The sequence below is a fragment of the Mastigoproctus giganteus genome, chromosome 1, assembly GCF_048544385.1.
Source record: "Mastigoproctus giganteus isolate SK-2022 chromosome 1, ASM4854438v1, whole genome shotgun sequence".
NCBI lineage: Eukaryota > Metazoa > Arthropoda > Arachnida > Uropygi > Thelyphonidae > Mastigoproctus > Mastigoproctus giganteus.
The window spans coordinates 277,286,886-277,307,463 of record NC_143575.1 but is presented as its reverse complement, the minus strand read 5'-3'; the positions used below and the strand labels follow the sequence as shown (position 1 = coordinate 277,307,463).

Genomic DNA, 20,578 nt, shown 5'->3' with positions numbered 1-20,578 from the left:
AAAAGACCAAAATGAAAGTATAATGACGGTTATTTGAATTTGGGCTTTACACATGTTGGAAATAAAGATGCTCCTGATGCACAGTGCATCATACGTAAAAAAATATTAGCAAACGGTTCTTTTGCTCCCACTAAACTTGTGTTCCGTGAATATGTTGCGAGAAGAAGTGTTCCATGCCAAAAAAAATTTTGGGAAACGCTGGTTTGGACCATATTTCTTTGATACTGAAGATAATGATACGAGTAATTACAGACCTGTTATCTTAACTTCTGTTTCAGGTAAAATAATGGAGACACTGATTAAAGAAGTAATACAGACAGGAGTAGAGTTATACTTCAGTCACAACATGGGTTTGTAGAGGATTGTCTTATCTGACCAATTTGGTGGATTCATTCACATTTTTGCATTCAGAACTGAATGCAAAAAATAATTTTGATATCATATAATTGGTTTCAGGAAAGCTTTTGATACTCTTACACATAATAGACTTCTCTACAAATTAGGGCAGTGGGCAAGTTACTGCTATGGATGAAGGGATGGTTGAGTGAGAGAAGATAGAGAGTTGTTATCAATGTTGTTGTTCTGTTTGGATTTTTCTGGTGCAAAGGCTACTAAGGACATATTGCATCTATCATAATATTTAATACTAGTTTTACAGGCGTCTATGGAAGCAGTTAGAAACGGTTATATAAACCTACTTGTTTCAGAAAGAAGAAAAATTCTTTCTGAAGAAAAGAAGAAAAAAAAAGGTTTGAATTTTTGCCTATGTTATGGCTAAGTGACAATTCCTTTAATGTTGAGAGACAAGTAAATAAAATTAGACGAGAGTTGTTATACAAGGTGCATTCCAGGAGTATGTGTTTTATTGTGAGTGGCCTGTGGCAGTGCGAACACTGTGGAGGGTCATTACTTGATAACAGGAATAGATGGGTCAAGTGAGTGTGGCCTATTCGGATTCTTGCAAGGACTACCTCTTCTTGTCTGTTTGTGCGGAAATTGGAGGCCCATAATTGCGGTACAGGTTTAATTTCAAGGAGTTTGTTATGTATATGCGTTTGCCATTGAAGTGTCCACCGTTCCTTACATATATTTCGTACATGCATTTTGAAATCACTGCCCCATTCTCCTATCTCATTGTGTCAAATTCATCTGTTGTCTCTACCGTTCTCCCACTCCACTAATCATCGCTTGGAGCTCTTTGACTTTCTCCAGTCCAACTTTCCTAACAGTGAGGTAATTTTCCTTGGTGATTTTAACGTTCACAACTCCAGCTGGCTTCCATCCATTTTCTAGTCACACCGACCCAGCTGGTCGAGATGCTGAGGCTTTTATAATTACTAATAACCTTGCACAGATTGTTCATTTACCTACAAGAATACCGGAAAATCATAACCATAAAGCCAATACGCTTGATCTTTTTCTCACAAACAATCCTTCTAAGTACACGGTCGAAGTGAGAAGTCCTTTAGGCACTTCAGATCACAACTTGGTGATTGTCTCTTCTCCAATGGAGCCTTTATCTCATGGCTATTCCCAACCTCATGTTGTTTGACATTACAAGAATGCAAAATGGGATGACCTGTGAGATTTCTTTTCTTCTTTTTCTTGGTCGGATTACTGTTTCAAAACTTCTGATGTCAACGTCTGCTCAGATCGTGTCATTATTCTTGCAGGAATGTATTCCTTTATCCTACACTCCACTTCAAAATCTCGTCCTTTATCTAAACCTTGGTTTCCAATAAATGTGCTAAGGCTGTTCAAGAGAAGAATGTTGCATATCGTAATTGGCTTGTTTCTAATTCTTCAGTTTCATTCTCTGCCTACACAAAAGCTCACAACAATTGTAAAGCAGTTATTAATTAGTTCAAACAAGAGTTCGAACAGGCTAAGAGTAGAAAACTTGCTTCTTGCCCTAACGGTAGCCGAGCGTTCTGGTCTCTTGCCAAAGCTATTGGCCGCAACTTTTTCCCATCTCTGCTCCCACCTCTGTCCAAACCAGATGGTTCTGTTGTCACTTCAGCCAAGGAAAAAACTGACCTGCTAGCATCCCATTTTTCTTCCAACTCATGTATTAATGATCTTGGTAAAACACCTCCCACCATTCCCAACACGCTCCATTCAATGCCTCCTGTGGTCTTCTGTCAAAAGGATGTCAGAAGGATTTTGACGAAATTTAATGCTAAGAAAGCTCCAGGTCTCGATGGTATTTCTCCACTTGTTCTCAAAACCTGTGCTCCTGAACTTACTCCTATTCTTTGCCGCCTTTTTTCACTTTCTTATTCCAAAGATGTTTTTCCTTCTGCTTGGAAATTTTCTCATATCCAGCCAGTTCCTAAAAAGAGTGACAAATCCCTCCCATCCAATTATCGTCTCATTGCAATTACTTCAACTCTTTCTAAAGTAAAGAAGAAATCAATTAACCCCCAACTTTTAAACTACCTAGAAACCTTCCGTCTGATCAACGATCGCCAGTATGGATTCAGTCAGTGTTGATCCACTGGTGATATTCTGGCTTATTTTACCCATTTATGGACTAATTCAATGGAAATGTTCGGTGAAACACAAGTAGTTGCTCTTGACATCTCAAAGGCTTTTGATCGTGTTTGACATAGTCTTCTAAACAAGCTTCCATCTTATGGTTTGCCAACCGTTTTTTGTAATTGGTTATCCAGTTTTTTCTCTGATCGCTCACTGAAGGTGATGGTAGATGGCTCTCTGTCTTCTAACTTCTCCACTAATTCTGGTGTCCCCCAAGGTTCAGTTCTTTCCCCCACTCTCTTCCTCTTGTATATTAATGACCTTCTTCCATTGGCTGGAAATCCTATCCATAGTTTTGCTGATGATAGCACATTGCATTCCACTTTCCATTTTGATTGAGCAGGGCAAGAAACCTTGCCCTGCTCAATCAGCTTCAACTTCTCGAAAATCTGCTACCAATTCCTTAAATGCCGATCTTCAGGTAATTCTCCAGTGAGGCAAAGACAACTCAGTTGATTTCAACCCTTCTAAAACTCAGTCTTGTCTTATATCTCGCAAAAAGTATTCTTCTGCTGCTATGCTTATCTTTGGTGACACTCCAATTTCTAAGCAAAATGATATATCTCTTTTGTGGATTACCCTGACTTCTAATCTCTCTTGGCACAAGCACATTACAAATATTGCTTCCTCTGCATTTAAGAAACTTGGTTTTCTCTTTCCCTCTTGGTATTACTTTTCTTCCAAACATCTTCTCACTCTGTATAAATTACAAATCACCCTACCATGGAATATTGTTCCCACATCTGGGGCAGTGCCCCCAAAACCTCTCTCGGCTTCTTGATTCCATTCAAAAGAGTGCAGTTAGGTTAATTAATGATTCATGTCTCATCGGCGTACTGTTTCTGCTGCATGCCTCTTCTACAGATACTTCCACGGGCACTGTTCTTCTGAATTGGCTTCTATAATTCCCGCTCTCTCTTTCAAAACAGTCCGAACACGTGCAGCCACCAGCCAACATCCATTTACTGTCCAACTTCAAACTCACAGAACCAACTTTTCATCTTCCTTGTTTATTCATTCAACTGCCGTTTTCTGGAACAACCTTCCTTCATATGTATTTCCTGAAAATTACAGTCTACAGAAGTTCAAGTCTAATGTCAACAAATATCTTCTTTCATCTTCTCAACCTTCAACCCAAGCATGGTACTATAGGTTCTAATACCTCCCACGTTTGGGGTTTACATAAAAAAAAAGAAAAAGAAAAACTGAACGGGACCAGAAAATTCAATGGGGCTGTGCTGGATGGATGCTTGGCAGCAGCATCTGCAATTTCGTTTCCTGGTATTCCAGTATGGCCTGGGATCCAGCAGAAGACAACCTTTTGCCGATGATCTCTGAGACGAATCAACTCTGATCTGATGAGCTGTAGTAATGGATGAGTAGATGGCGAAATCTTTTGCATTGCTGATAGGGCACTTTGCGAGTCTGTGTAGATTATGCTCTTTTCGATTGAGAGATGGAAAATGTTTTCCAGAGCAAGCTTTATGGCATATAATTCAGTGGTGTAACTACTGCATTCTGTCGGAAGTGACACTGAAATGGTAGCGTCGTGGAATACAGCTGCTGCACCTGTTCCACTGTCGGACTTCGATCCATCTGTATATATTTTAGAGAAGTCAGCATAACATTGTATATGTGCAATGTGCAGCTGTTGGATGTTATTATCCGTTAAGGAGTGTTTTCCCCCATTGGTGGAAATAATTGTCAAGACGGCATGATGACAGACCATTTAGGAACGTGATCTATAAGGCTCTTGGTGGACTTTATTGAGTTTTATATTCCAGTTTTCTGCTAGTTCCATGAACCTAATACTTGCAGGCCTAGTTGATTGGGGTTTGTTTCTGTAAAAGGTCGTGAGTTGCAGATCATTAAATATTGATCAATTAGGATGGGTTGACTGGCTTTGGATCTTGGTTGCATAGTTCAGTAATAACATCTTTCTTCTGATGGTTAGAGGAGCTTCATAAGCTTCTACATAAAGACTTTGCACTGGAGATGTTCTGAACGCATCTAGGGCTATTCTAAGAGCTAAATGTTGAATAGGGTTCAGGCGAGATAAAGCACTTTCCCTAGAAGAAATTGAAGACAGGCGTGCCATAGTCCAATCGAGATCTGATTATGGATCTATATAAGTGAAGCAAGGTGTAACGGTCTGCTCCCCAAGTTGTTGCTGATAAGGCTCTGAGTATGTTCATTTTTTTTTTGACAAGCTGTCCGGAGATATTCAATGTGTTTTTGATAGTTTAACTTCCTGTCAAAAATTAAGCCAAGCAGACGAATACTATTTGCTATTGGAATGGGATGGTTATCTAATTGGAGTTCAGGTTCAAGATGCATTCAAATCTGGATCTGATTTATTGATATCTGCAATTGTCTCTCAATATAGTTCATGTTTTGAGAATGGCAGGAGATTGTGAGATCATTGGCATAAAGATATGAGTCCACTGTTTTTGGAATGAGTTCAGTTAAATGATTAATTCTAATTGCAAATAGAGTGGTGCTGAGAACAGACCCTTGAGGGATTCCTTCTTCCTGGACAAAGCTTTTAGACAGGGGTTCCCCGACAACGAACTTGTAAGGATCTTTGTTGTAAGAAATTTTGGATGAAATATGGCAAATTTCCTCTCAGGCCAAGAAAATGTAGATCTTTTAATATGCTGAAATGCCATGTCATGTCAAAGGCTTTCTCAATATCCAGACAGACCATAACAAGATGCTCCTTTTTGATGAATGCATTCCTGATGTTTGCTGCAGCTTTAATCATAAGGTCCAATGATGATCGATTTTTTCTGAATCCAAATTGATTGTTATTGATTAAATTTTGGGACTCAAGTCAGACGGCGATGAATAATTTTTTTTTTTTTGAGGGTTTTGCTCAGACAGCTGGTAAGTGAAATTGGTCTGTAGTTATGAGAAACAGAATAGTCTTTACCAGGTTTTTGGTTAGCTATTACGTAGGAATGATGCCAGGAGCTTGGGAATGTATGTTCAGTGAAGATTCGATTGAAAAAAATCAGCAGTGATGAGTGTGACTTTGGATCCAAATTTTTGGGCATTATATAAATATGGTTAAAGTAGCTGTCAGTCAGTAAGAATATATTTTTCAAGAAATTCATTATTGTTATTTTAACAAATACTAAGATTTTTTTTTGTACAGAAAAATACTATTCTTTCTCTTTTTATATTTTTTAGCTTTTAACATAATTATTTTTTAATTTGAATTGATTTCTTGATCTTTTCATGTAAATTTTATAGTGAGTACTAAATTCTTGAGTTTTTAGATCTATACTTATTTCTTTACAATTGTATGTAACAGTAATATAGTATGTAAAAGTAATTATATGTAACATATAAAGAAATAAATATAGATCTAAAACTCAAGAATTTAGTACTCATTATAAAAATTATTTTTAATATTTTGGATTTAATAAATATTTATTTCGCTTTTAATAGTGCAACACACGTTAACGATGCCAAGAAAGTTTTAATTTGGAGCTAATAAGAGAAAACGACTCAGAAAAAAGGCAAAACAGTAAATAATCAAAAGGGGGCAATTGTCTTTCTTACGTCCTTCTGAAAATGAAGAATTTCATAGAACTGAAGATGTACCTAAAATTACTCGAAATGAAAAACATCAAAATAATGTGCACAATATAGAAGAAGTAAAAGAAACAAATCAACAGAATTTTGAAGAAAATTTTCAATCAGTCTGTACTTACACAAAGCAAGTTATCTCTTATCCTACTGATATAGCCATGTGGCCAATTAATATTGATGAAAAATATATCGAGCATATTTTAATAAATACGCCTCAGAATGTTGGTAAAATCGAAAATTTAAAAAAGACTGCACAGAACGCAATAGAATATATGCCAGAAATGTAAATGAATCACATTTTTACTTAAAAAGATGAATGGTACAAAGGAGAAACGAGAGTGGCTAATTTTTTCAGAAACAAGCAAATCAATTTACTGCTTTGTTTTCATATTGTTTTCTAAGTCAAATAATAACTTAATGAAGGGTTTTAATGACTGGAGAAATATAGTGCAAATCTTATGTGATCATGAGCATTCTACTGAGCATATATGAGCGATGTGCACATATTGCAAAAGAAAGTCAAGTTCTTCAAATAGTCATATTGATTCTGAATTGATGAAACAAATACAATCTGAAGAAAATTATTGGAGAGAGGTTTTAAAAAGAATAATAGCTACCGTTAAGTTACTGAGTAAATTGGGACTATCGTTTAGAGGTAATACAAATAATATTTTTTCTGATTCTTGCCGAAATTATTTATCGTGTCTACATTATTTAAGTGAATTTGATGATTTTTTAAACATCACATTAAAATGTACGCCAAATGTGGTTCTGGCAGATCAAATTATCTTTCGTACCACACTTGTGATGAATTCATAGAGTTAATAGCTAATAAAACAAGAGAAATATTAATATCGAAAATTAAGGAAGCTGCTTATTTTGCAATAATACTCAACTCAACACTAGACGTTGCCCATACTGACCAACTAGCTATTATAATTAGGTATGTTACAGCAAATTCTGATTAGAGAAACATTTATTGGGTTCATCAGTATTACACAACATAATTCATTATATTTAGAAGAGGTAGTATTAAAAAATTATCTTTGGATATAAAAATGTGCAAAGGGCAAAGTTATGATAATGCTGCCAATATGAAAGGTGTCTATTAGGGCTTGCATAAAACCGAGAAATTTCAAAACCGAGTTTAACCGAAGTTTACTTTTAAAACCGATTTTCTCAGGCTTAGGGAAAATAATTAAAAGCTTATATTATTTTATCTTCGGTAGATTGTACAAATCGTAATCAAATCTTTTAAACAAAGTCTATCACCTCTTATAGTAAAAAAAAAAAAAGAAAAAATTAAAATGCTCCAAAAAAGTAACCAGCTTGAGATTATACAAATTCCAAATTGTATTCAAATCCTTTGAATAAAAACTATCTTCTCGTATAGTAAACAAAAAAATAATAAGCCCTATAATAATAAATAAATAAAACTAATGTGAAAAAAAAACAGCTTGGGGAAATTACTTTACTATTTATTGCTCAGCTTTTTTCTGAAAATGATCCTTTAAGCATTTTTCCTGATAGACTTGACCTTATTTTTGTGTTAAAGAGACCAGTGATCGAAAACACTCTCTCAGATTGGACGCTTGTTGGTTTAATGGTCAGCAGTGCTCTATAAACTTTCTCCAGCTTTTCACTTCTACTGCCAGTTGCCTCCAAAATTTTAAATTCTTTGCTGATTTCCAATTCACTCGGATATTTTGAAGGCTCTTCAGTTAATCTCTTTATTACACTATCATACTCTCGCATGAGTGTATCTCCAATATCGGAACTAGACGAGTCTTTGTTTTCTTCTAAAAGAACAGTTCGTTTATTTTCAGTTTCTTCATTCAACGCTAAGACTCCTTCGGAATGTTTTGCAAATAATCTCTGATAAATCTCTTCAGTGTGCTTTTTCAAAACTTGCTTACTTGGAAAATCAAAAGTTCTTGAACCTGAATCTTCTTTCCTAAACTTTTTGGGGTTGTGTAGATAGCTCAGCAAAGCCACAGTTTGGCAATTTCGTCTTGCATTGTAACGCTGCAAAAGGCTTTGGTGAAACTTTAAAGCAAATGGGTTTTCTGCTGTATCAAGCTTAGCAAGCAGAAATTCTATTGAAGACTGCTTTAAGTAAGTCTGTATCTTCTGAGGTTATAGCCTTCAGAATCATTTCAACTGGTCGCAAAGTTTCACATAGCAATTCAAGTGTTTTCCAGGCATCGTCAGACACAGCTTCAGTTGACATTACTGCACATAGAGCATTTGGAATGCAATTTTTCAATTTCAAAAATCTCTCAATCATATAGAATGTGCTATCCCATCTAGTCTTGCAATTTAATATAAGTTTATATTCTTTCCCATTAAATTTTGCTTTAACAAAATTTTGTAATATGTCATTTTTGGTAGGCGATTTTCGAAAAAGCTTGCAAATTTTTCTGACTTTGTTAATAGTTTGTGCAATATTGGCCATTGGATTGAAGAAATAAATGAGCTCATCGGTAAAGTCGGTTTGATAAGGCATGCCTTGCTGTCTTTCTTCAACTTCTTCATTGTCTTTGGAAGACTCAGACTGTGGCATCATAATTGATTGCTTTTTCATAAAGTACATCTATAACTGACAGATGTATACAATCTATAACTGACAGATGTATACAATCTATAACTGACAGATGTATACTATAACTGACAGATATATACAATACATTGTTGATGATTAGGCGTAATTTGCTTGCCAAACTTAATCATCATTGCTGCTCCATCGGTGATGCAGGCAACAATATCCTCATCCAAGTTCAAACCAAATTCCTTCAAGTATCCATTCACAATTTGCTCAGTTCTTCTGCTATCAAGTGAACCATTAATCTCAATAAGACCTAACAACCAATGATTGTCTTTTGAATGCACATTTATATTCATATACCTTTTATTTTGTATCTTCGTCTAGAGTCAATGAATACCGTGCACCCAAAACCAATGAATTTTTGAAATGCTGAATGAGTTGTTCTTTCTTAGTTTTATAATAATTCAGAATCATATTTTTAATTCCATTCACTGAGGCTGGTGGTAATTTATCGTATTTATTTCTCTGAAGGTGAAGGCTTGATTGCATAAACTCACTCTTGGCAATTGAATTAAAAGAAAATCCATCTAAAGCTGCTAATTTTTAAATCTCTTCTTCCATAGATTTTTTAACGATAAAGTTTTCTAATGTTCTTACCATTTTTACGGGAGGTTCACTGTTATCTTGTTTAATGTCAATCTGATGCATTTTCTTTAAATGCAACATTAAAGATGATGTAGATCCTCCAGACGACTTCATTATCTTCTGACAATTCGAACATTGTGCTTATCTTTGCTTTTTCGAGCAAAATAATTCCATACATTTGATTTCATCTTAGACATATTAAGAGTAATAAATATTAATTAGTAGGAATTTATATCACTGACAATTTTAAATAAAAATATTGAAGATAACAAAGGCATAATACTATGCGTTACTCCCGCAAGCACCGAATGAAGAGTCTAAACGAGGCAAGTTTCAAAATTTTCACGAAAGAAATTTTTTATTTATTTACTTGCAATTTTTTTTCCCTCAATTAAATCTATTGTATTTTCAAAATTACATAAAAGCTAAATTTGGTGAAGCTGCTTTTTGGAGAACATTTGATCGCAAATTTAATAGGAATAAAGAAGCAAAAAACTTTCTACGATTGAAATTTGATGCAATATTCCGTGAAGTGGGTAACCATCAATAAGGCGCGTTCCATAACTTGCCTGGCAAACAAGATAGATGGAACGGCGAAAGGTTGAGCATTTTCTTTTACGCTATCGCTCCGACTCACTCAGTCGTAAATGAGTACACCTGCATCGAGCCATGATACAGGTGGGAAGATAAAAGATATCCCTCCTAGATTTGGGCCACTTGCCCATGAGATTCGTACCTAAACATAAAATAAAATAAAAAAACATGTTTAAAACATAAAGCAGTTGAACAATCCAGACAAATGAACAAACAAAAGCAAATGTGCGTAACAAAAAACTATATTCGAGGGCTAACTAAAAAAAAAATATTCGAATCCGGTTTTAGAAGCTCGGTTTCGGTTTTAACAACTCAATATGAAAACCGGATTTAACCGGTTTGCAAGCCCTAGTGTCTATACAGGTTTACAAACTAGGCTGAAAAAACATAGTCCCTCTGCACATTACATATCATGCTTTAGTCATTCCTTAAATTTAATTGGCAACTATGCCGCAGAATCTTGTCCGGAAGCAGTGCAATATTTTTGTTTTGTTTAATGTACATAATTACTTTTCATCTTCAACAAGTGGGTCATACTCCTTAAACATTTAGAAAAAAAATTCTCGAACAGTTAAAAGACTAAGTGAAACGAGGTGGTCTGCAAGAGCTGACGCGATATTGGCATTGAAACGTGGATATAAACAAATCAAGGAGGCATTACTTTAACTATCCATTTCTCCTTATGAAAAACCTATTTCTAAATTAGAGAGCTCATCACTGGCTGAAAATTTTGACAATTTAGACACAGCTATTTTAACAATTGTGTGGGACAAAATTTTACAATGAATAAATGCGACTAGTAAATCTCTACAAGATCCCAATACGGATTTGCTATTAGCTAATAATTTGTTACAGTCTTTAGTTGGTTTTATTTCAGAAATAAGAAATAGTTTTGCTGCTTTAAATGAAGAAGCGAATTTATTAACAGATGAGACACAATTTAAAGATGGGAAGAAAATGAAAAAAAAATGTGTGACGAAGTTTCACAATCTGACGATGACATTATATTACATGGAAAAGAAAATGATGTCATTTGCAATAAGCTAATTTTGGAAATTAACGACAGGATGCAAAAGCTATTTAGACATATTTTTAAAGAAAGATATAGATCAAGACAAGTACATGACTAGTATTAACAAAATTTTACAGACTTATAGGACTGATATTGATGAAGTTAAGCAATTTTTATTAATGATGAAAGAAAATTTTTCAATTAAAAATATGTACCAATTTATAAACGACGGGTTAAGGTCTGCCTTCCCGAATGTAGAAACTATTTTAAAAATATTTTTGACTATGCCTATTTCAAATGCAAGTGCTGAACGCTCATTTTTGTTGTTGAAACTAATTAAAAATTATTTAAGAAGCAACTTGCATAAAAATAAAACAAGTGATCTGTTGTTATTATTCATTGAATCATCAGATGCAATGGACTCAATTACTTATGATATTATAGATATATTTGCTAAGATCAAAGCCAGAAAAAAAAAATTGTTAGTTATTTTTTTTTGAAATTTAATACATATATACTTATGTATGTAGAATACTTTATTTTTAGTACATATATACCAATGCTGTGTTATTTTTATTTTATTAAAATGAGTTTTTATAGAAATGTCGACTTTTATTTTCAATAAATTAAAAAATAATATTTATGAATTTGATTAACTGAAATAAACATTTGAAGCAATTTTTTTTTTACTTTGTACTGACTTGACCTGACCTTTTGGGGCCTCATAATTGTGTTGTGCCTAGGGCCTCCAAAAGTGTAAATGTGGCCCTGGTAGTAAAGTATACAATTTTTGATTGAACATTATCTAAAAACAAATACATTGGCTAAACTATTTTATATTAAACAATAGTTACATTAACTACATTAAGGAGTAGAAATGGAAATTTTCTTACCATATTTCATTTTCAGCCCTTTGTAGGAAGATAGTTTGTTTTTTATGATTACATCCTTGCATACATTAGAGATGCTATTGCCACCTATTTCTTTTTAAGAATATACATTTTAAGGGTTAACGCTTATCAATATACATGTATTCATCACTGACTGCAAACTTTCTCAATTGCAGCTTTGTTGATTAATTTTTTCCTACTCCTTAGTTTTGCAAACTGCAGTTTCACTTGTCAGTGGACCAAGTTTTGTTATAATAAGGATGTGGCAACTGACAGTGAAATTAAAATTTTTTAAAACATTTCAAATAAAAATTCAGCTATTTATTGTTATGCAATATATTTTTATTAAATACCATAATTACTTTGATATACTACTTTCTGTAAAACTGAAAGCGCACGAGAGAGAGAGAGAGAGAGAGAGAGAGAGAGAGAGAGAGAGAGAGAGAGAGTGCTGTTAATACAAATTATTTTTAATATAACATAAAATAGTGTTGCATAAAAGTTGGCGGTGCAATAATGTTAAATTAACAAAATTAATAAAGTTCAAGAAATTATATGTATTACACATGAAGGAAATGGTTACTGTTGCCAAGTGTAAAGAGAATAGTAATTAACTATGATGAGGAATTCTATGAGGAATCCTATATCACTTGCTTATCATGGGGGTTAGGGTTTGGTTTGGATTTTATTGGCGCATTAGCGACTAAGGCTATAATGCGCCAAGACCAGGTAATATATAAAAATTTAACATCTCAGTGACCTAATTAATTAGGCCACCATGTCCAGATATATAATAACAAATATATAAAAAGATAAATCAATAAAAGAAATAACAATAAGATATAAATTTTAAATACGAGTAAAAACATTTATTGACTTAAAAAAGCTAAAAACAGCAGACACATTAAAATCATTGTCGGATAAAATCTGACTGAGTGTATACGGCTCAGTCAGATGGTTAAAAGCGGTAAAACGGATATTGCTGAAATCTGAGGGGGGGGGTTAGGGAGTGACATTGCATGTCATAAAGTAAAAACCATTACTTACTTATGTTCTTTTAGAGTCTTTTCAACTTTCCCTAAACTGGTATTCCATATAAATATTGTTCCATCTTGTGAACCAGCTATGCTATACTGACCATCTGGACTAAATTTTGCTCTGGTCCAATCACAACCAACCTTAAAGCCATCAGAACTGTGGAGAAATAAAAATCGAATTATGCCAAATTTATAAAGAATATAAAATTATTGAAACTAGTACCTTTTAGATTATTGTATCTTATTAAAAAGCTGCTGTTACTGTTAATTTTTTGCATTTTATATAATCTTTATTGTTATACACAAACAGTGATGTACAATGTACCCTTTCACAGCAGCAATGCCAGGGATTTTATATCTAGTTTGGAACTAAAAATGCCCCAAGGGCAGAGCCAACATTGAGAATTTGGGTTTGTCTCCAAGAGGTATAAATGTAAACAAAATTTTAGATATTTAAATCCATATATACATACACTACATATTACATATACTTTACAGATTATTTACGTTGCTTATATTGTTACAGAGATAGAACTGTCAATTGCTTGGTTGGTGCGGAGCATTTGTCTGGGGAGAAAACAACCAGAGAGGGCAAAGTCTGTTGGGGTAAGCTCTTAGTGAGAAAGCTGACCTCAGTCTAGGTTGAGAGATTCTACAGCAGTATAGTTACCAGATGTTCATCTCCAAAATCATTCCGGCAGTTAGGACAAGAAATCTTTCCATTATCAATGATGACATTTGTGCATAATCCAATGAGGGAGCCAGTATTCAGTAGAATATATGAGCTTGATGTATATGGGGCTGCAGATGCCCAAATTTCTGAGGTGTGTAAGATGATGTATACAGATGTGTATACATGGTGTTGTCACAAAATCCCTAATGCAAAGTAGTTTTTGTTCAATAGCCCAGTGCATCTGGCAGAATTTTGCTATCTACTTGTCAATGTAGGGTTTGAAACTCAGTTTAGAATTGAAAACAACTCCCAAGTCTGCATGCAAATTAACTGCTGGAATGAGCCTTCTATTTAGAGAACTTGGATTTTGTGGGTTGGTGCTTGAGAGAGAAAGAGAGAGACTTTGGCTTGATTTAGCAAGGTTAATCAGTAGTCTGAATTCATTAAGCTATGATCCTAAGTCACTTTTGGTTGATCCCATTATTGACTTTTATGGTATGGTTGTTGCAGAGGTTAATCTGAATATGTAGCTTAGTATCATCAGCCTAGAAGACTGTTGTCTCTCTCTCTCTCTCTCTCTCTCTCTCTCTCTCTCTCTCGCACAAATGAAATAATGACCTTGGTAAATAATGCTCCTGAGAGAGAGAGAGAGAGAGAGAGAGAGAGAGAGAGAGAGAGAGAGAGAGAGAGAGAGAGAGAGAGTATCTTAGGGGGAACTCCTGCAGTGATCTTTCTTGAGGTTATGTACCAATTAATTGTAATGAGAATAGTTGTTGGATAACAGGGCTGTTATAAACCATAACATGTTGATTTGTGAGTGGAAGTAATTTTGGAGGACAAGGAAATAATTATAGGTAGAAAAGTGAGAGAATGCTGATGAAGTTGAAGGCAGCTTCCAGGTTGAAATACTGACAGTAAGCTTTGCTTTAGCTTCTGGTATTCTGAGAATGGCACTGGTTATACAGGTTAAATGGGTGATTGTGGATCTTCCAGGAACCGCATAGTGATCTGCTGAGGTTTGTGAGGCAATTGACTGACATAGTTGAATACACATTATGAATATGCATTCACCTTATAAGTATCTCTTCCATGAACCAAGTAATTTTGTGTAAAACCCCAAATGCAACTTGTATGCTTATTTACGATAAAGTGTCCTTAACCTGAGGAATATTGCTTTAACAGAAAAATATGACTTCTGATGGCCAGCCACTTCTCCCCTATCGGTAGATTCATTTAACCTTTAACAATTCCTCTTTCAGGGAAGCACCACTGCAACTTATACGGCTTGTAGTTTTTTTTTTTTTTTTCTTTTCAGGAGCACCTTAAACAGTAATTGATTTAGAACTCTAAAAATGCATAACAAAATTTCATAAGTTCATATATGATATGTCAGAAGTTCCTAAGAATTTTAACTAATCTTCATATTTAAATTTCTCAGTACTTCAGTCTCTTTGGACTTGGTGCATCATGGCCCAAGTTTCCCATTCGCCATAAAAAATCAGATCAACATCCAGTCTAACTTGTTTATACCTCTGTTTGATACATTTATCGTCAAGTGTATTAAAACAAAAACTGAAACACGTCTAAATTTGCACTGAACTTTGAACACTGATTCAAATTTAGCATAGTAAAGCATGCTTTCTGTTCAATTGTCACCGATTTGAAACTAGTTGTAAATGCTGCAACATGGCCTCAAGATGTGTGCACATTACTGAAACAATCTGGTAGCAATATTCTTATTTAGATAACAAAATTATTACTACTGTGTTTTTATTTTTTTAATGTAATTAGGTAAAGTTTTACATGACCTATCAGCATATGATGTCAGAATATAGAAATTTGCACTACAGCAGCATCGCTGATTTCTAATCTAACGTGTGCAGAATATATCTCAGTTTGAATTTCAATTTCTGTAGCAATGTAGATATGCTGGAAGATTAAAATTGTTGGCTGTTGAGATGATGTTAGCAAGGCTGCCACACAAAGTTACAATAAATAATCGAAACCAGAAATTTTACATCAATAATAAGTGACAAAAAATTTTTAATTAATCATTAAAGAAAAACTAATTTCTAAGTGCATCAGCCAATATGCTAGTTTGTTTCAGCAACATATTGTTTAAGTGATGCTGAAACCAACTTAGTACCATGCTGAAAACTGCATGTATAATTCCAAAAAGTGACACAACTAATTACAGACCTGTCAGTTTAACTTCTGTTCCAGTGAAAATAATGGAGCCACTGGTTAAAGAAGCAATGCAGGGTCATCTAGACAAGACTGCAGTTATAGTTCAGACACAGCATGGGTTTGTTAAGGGGAAGTCTTGTCTGACCAATCTGATCGGATACTATAATGTGGTCAGGAGGGAAATGGATGCAAAAAAACAATTTTGATATCATATACAGTAGAACCTGGATAAGATGTTTTTCAAGGGACCGAAGGTTCAGAACTTCTTATGCGGGGAAAACCTTTTAGAAGGGAAAATGACCTAAGGGTATGAAATATTAACTACACAAATAAAAATGAAAAGATAACAAATACATAACTTAAAGATCATTTTTAAGTACTATTTCAGAATTTATAAATATTTCACTCTCTATGCCTATGGGAAACATTTCTAATTGCTTAACATTCGGTTCATTAAACTCCTTACCAAATATTCATTACCAAGTTGGAAGGTTGAGCTCCTTCGGAGTTCCAACATACCTTAAAAGCTCACAATTACAATAAGACAGAGCAACAATTCACTAAGTAATTCAGAACTGTTCAGAACAGTTTACAACTGTTCAAAACTAGACAGAACTTAACCGCATGTGCATCTCTGTGCTTCACATGGTTGACACTATCCAGTTATGGATATCAATGAAAACAATTGCAATATGTCACTTACATTATATCAAAATGTTTATACTAAAAAGGATTTAGTGCTGAAAGCCTCAGACTATGGAATATTCACTAATTGAACAAGTTTGTAACCAAGTATCGTTTTGGTTCGTGGTGAATCACTGAAGTAGGTGGAATGGCATCGTTTTTGTGATGTCGCATGTTGTGAATGCCTTCACGGCAGGTTGCCTTGATGTTGAGTTCCCTCGAATAAGCAATGCTTTGACAGTCAATTTTCAAATAGGCAATGCTTCGCCAGTGAATTCTCGGTGGATACCACCACCCCTGGGTGGTGACATCAGTTGAGAATAAGTAACATTAATCGTCTCCATTGCGAAGCATTGCTTATTGGAAGTGGTGCAGTATCAGGGCAACTCGTTGTGAAGGCATTCACAATATGAGATACACGTATATCAAAAGTGATGCCAATTCGCCTACTCCAGTGATTTGCTGCCAACTGGAATGATACTATGCAATAACTTGTTCATTTACCAAATTATTCATATTGTTTATAAGTTTTTAATATTAAAAATAAAGAATTTGTACATTGAAAAAACGTATTAGGTGAGAAAACGTCATTATAATAATGCAGCGTGTATTCTTTATCACAAACTTTTTATGCAGGAAAACTTTTTACCCAGAAAACTTCTTACATGGAAAAATAACATTACAACATATAGATTGAAATTGGGACTTAAGACACCACACTTAGTACAGGGCAAAACTTCTTATGCGGGAATTTCTTATTCGGGTTCTACTGTACTTGGATTTTGGAAACCTTTTGATACTGATGCACGTGGAAGACTACTGTACAAGTTGGAGCAATATGGCATTTTGCGGGCAATTTGCTGCTATGGATAAAGGGATAGTTGAGTGGGAGAAGACAGAGAGTGGCAATCAATGGACGCTGCTCTTTGTGGACTAATGTTATTAGTGGAGTTCCCCAGGGGTCCGCGTTGTTTTCTGCATTTATCAATGATATTGATGAAGGAATATAAGGCTTAATGTCCACGTTTGCAGGCAATACAAAGGTGGGTAGGGTTGTTAATGACAGAAAGGACAGTACGCTACTGCAACAAGATCTAGAAAAGTTAAGCAGATGGGCTGAGAGGTGGCAGCTGAAGTTTAACATTGACAAATGTAAAGTACTGCGTATGGGTAGCACAGTAACCCCAGAGCAATATACAAACAGTGCAGTACAGATACTTAGGGTAGTGGAGAATGAAAAAGGCCTGCAGTAATTGTGCAGACACACATGAAGTTTTCTGGGCAGTGCAGACAGTCTTAAAGAGTAGCTCATGGGGTCTTGTCAATGATATATGGGAATTTTGCTAGAAGGGATAAGGAGGTGATTATCCCTTTGTACAAGGCAATGATGAGGCCACACCTTGAGTACTGCGTACTGGTCTGGAGGCCTCATTTTGGTAAGGATGTAGAGTTGCTAAAACGAGTACAGAGAAGGGCACCAAGATTAGTGAGTGGAACAAAGGGTTACTGCTACCAAGAATGGCTTAAGTTCTGCAAATTGCAGGGTCTGGAGACTAAACACCTGCACGGTGATCTGACTGAGGTGTATAAGAACTTGAATGATTTGAGCAAGCTCAACGCTGATGGGATTCTTTCTCTTGCTCAGATTCCATACCTGAGGAGGCACAGATTCAAATTGTAGAAAAGACAGTTGTAGAATAGATATGAGGAAAATTGCCTTTAGCCAGTGGGTGGTTGATTGCTGGAACAAACTTCCATCTACCGTTGTGGAAGTTGGCAGCTTAAATAAATTCAAGGCTAAACTAGACAAACTTGGAGTGGATGGATCAGTGATATGGGAAGGTTTTTTTTTTTTTTTTTTGATGATGCTGTATAAGCTTGCTTTCTTGCATCATATGCCTCTGTTAATGCTAATGTATCAGATGACATCACAGGACTTAAAATACAGGAACCACTGTCAAAAAGTGATATGCAATCATCAGTTGTAAGATGAAAAAAGATGTTGCAGTAGTTAAAGGTTAAGGAAAGGGTTTTAACTTCAGAAGAGGGAGAGAATTTGACAGTTTAAAGCACTATATGGCATCTATGAATTGCGAAGATTGCAGAGGGAGGGCAATAAATTTGAATTATGGAATATTTTAAAAGAAAAATCACAGAAGACATGAATTACCATTAAGAAAATATTGCAGGAGAAGGATGCCAAAATGGATAACTGTGGAGCTGACTGGTCAAATAGAGCAGAAAAAAGAGCACTGGACAGCTACAGAGAAATGAAAAGTCTGAAGCTTACAAGGTACAAGTTGATCTGTAATAGTACCACAAATAAAGATAGGGTGTGCCAAGGTTGTGCATTGGCTAAGAGAGCCAAGAATGGGGACGACATAAATTTTTCATGTAGTATTATTATTATTATTATTATTAATAGTAGTAGTAGTAGTAAGGCATGTGATGCAAGATAGAAAGTTTAGGTAGCATCAGCCAAAAAAAAAAAAAAAAAAAATCACACATCCATTCCCTCTAAAACATTTGTCCAGTTCTGCCTTGAATTTATTTAAGCTATCAACTTCCATAACAGATAGAAGTTTGTTCCAGCAATCAACTACCAGCTGGCTCAAGGCAAATTTCTGCACATATATTCTATAACCATCATTCCTCAATTTGGATTTATGCCTTCTCAGATTAGTAATCTGAGCAAGAGGAAGAATCCCATCAGAATTAAGCCAGCAAAAATCCATTCAAGGCCTTATACACCTTAATCAGATCACCTTGCAGGTGCCTAGTCTCCAGATGCTGTAATTTGCAGAACTTAAGCATTTCTTGGTAAGACCATCATTTCGTTCACCTCACCAATCTTGTTGCCCTTCTCTGTACTTGTTCAAGCAATCCCTACATCCTTCCTAAAATGAGGCCTCCAGACCTGTACGCAGCACTCAAGGCGTGGCCTGACCATTGCCTTATTACAAAGGGATAATCACCTACTAGCAAAATTCCTGCATATCATACTCCATGACCTGCTCTTGCAGCCTGTCAGCACTGGTCTGAAAATTTCATATCTGACTGCACAATTACTCCCAGGTATTTTCCATTTTCTACCACCCAAAATTTAGTACCACACAGTTGATATGTTTCTCTGGGGTTACTTCTACCCATATGCAATACTTTGCATTTGTCAATGTTAAACTTCAGTTGCCACTTCTCAGCTCATCTGCTCAACTTTTCTAGATCCTGTTGCAGTAGCACACTGCCATTACTGTCATTAACAACCCATCCGACCTTGGTCTCATCTGCAAACTTTGACATTAAGCCTGATATACCTTCATCAATATCATTGATAAATATACAAAACAACAATGGGCCCAACACAGAACCCTGGGGAACTCCACTAATTACATTAGTCCATAAAGAGCAACGTCCATTGATTACCACTCTCTGTCTTCTCGCACTCAACCACCCTTTTATCCATTGTAACAACTTGCCCTTAATACCATACTGCTTCAATTTACACAGTAGTCTTCCATGTGCAACAGTATCAAAAGCTTTCCTGAAATCCAAGTATATGATATCAAAATTATTTTTTGCATCCAGTTCCTTTGTAACATCATAGAATCCTATAAAATTTGTGAGACAATACTTTCCCTTAACAAACCCATGACGTGTCTGAATTATTACCGAAGTCTTGTCTAGATGATCCTGCAGTGCATCTTTAACCAGTGACTCCATTATTTTCCCTGGAACAGAAATTAAACTAACTGGTCTGTAATTACACGTGTTACCCTTAGATCCCCTTAGATGCTCTCATAATTATGGCTAAGAGTTTGCTTACTTCCTTTGCCACCACCTTTAATATAACCAGATAGATCCCATCCACCTCAGGTGCCTTCCTTATGTTTAACTTCAACAATTTTTCCTCCAATTTGCTCTCAGTTATTAAGAAATCATTAAGCACCCTGTTACAGTTTGATAAACTTCTGGAATTCTCCTCCCTTAATAACTCCTCATGTGTGAATTTAGATGAAAAATACCCATTCAGATTGTCAGCTATCCGAGCATGATACAAATATTATATGCATGTATGTGAATACAAAGAAGAAGAAAGTTAAATATATCAGACCCTTCGGCACTGGGGGGTGGAAAAGTATTAGATAACCCAGATGATGTTGTGGATGAATTGAATAG

General features: G+C 35.3%; 1 protein-coding gene across 1 annotated transcript in view; it reads right to left on the bottom strand.

The window, feature by feature from the left end:
• Window positions 1-20,578, bottom strand: part of Atg16 (Autophagy-related 16) — a 274,434-nt gene that overhangs the window by 9,496 nt on the left and 244,360 nt on the right. The window contains exon 15 of the mRNA XM_090386604.1: window positions 12,869-13,015. Within this exon, the coding sequence (XP_090242730.1) occupies window positions 12,869-13,015 (147 nt within the window). The remainder of the gene's footprint in view (window positions 1-12,868; window positions 13,016-20,578) is intronic.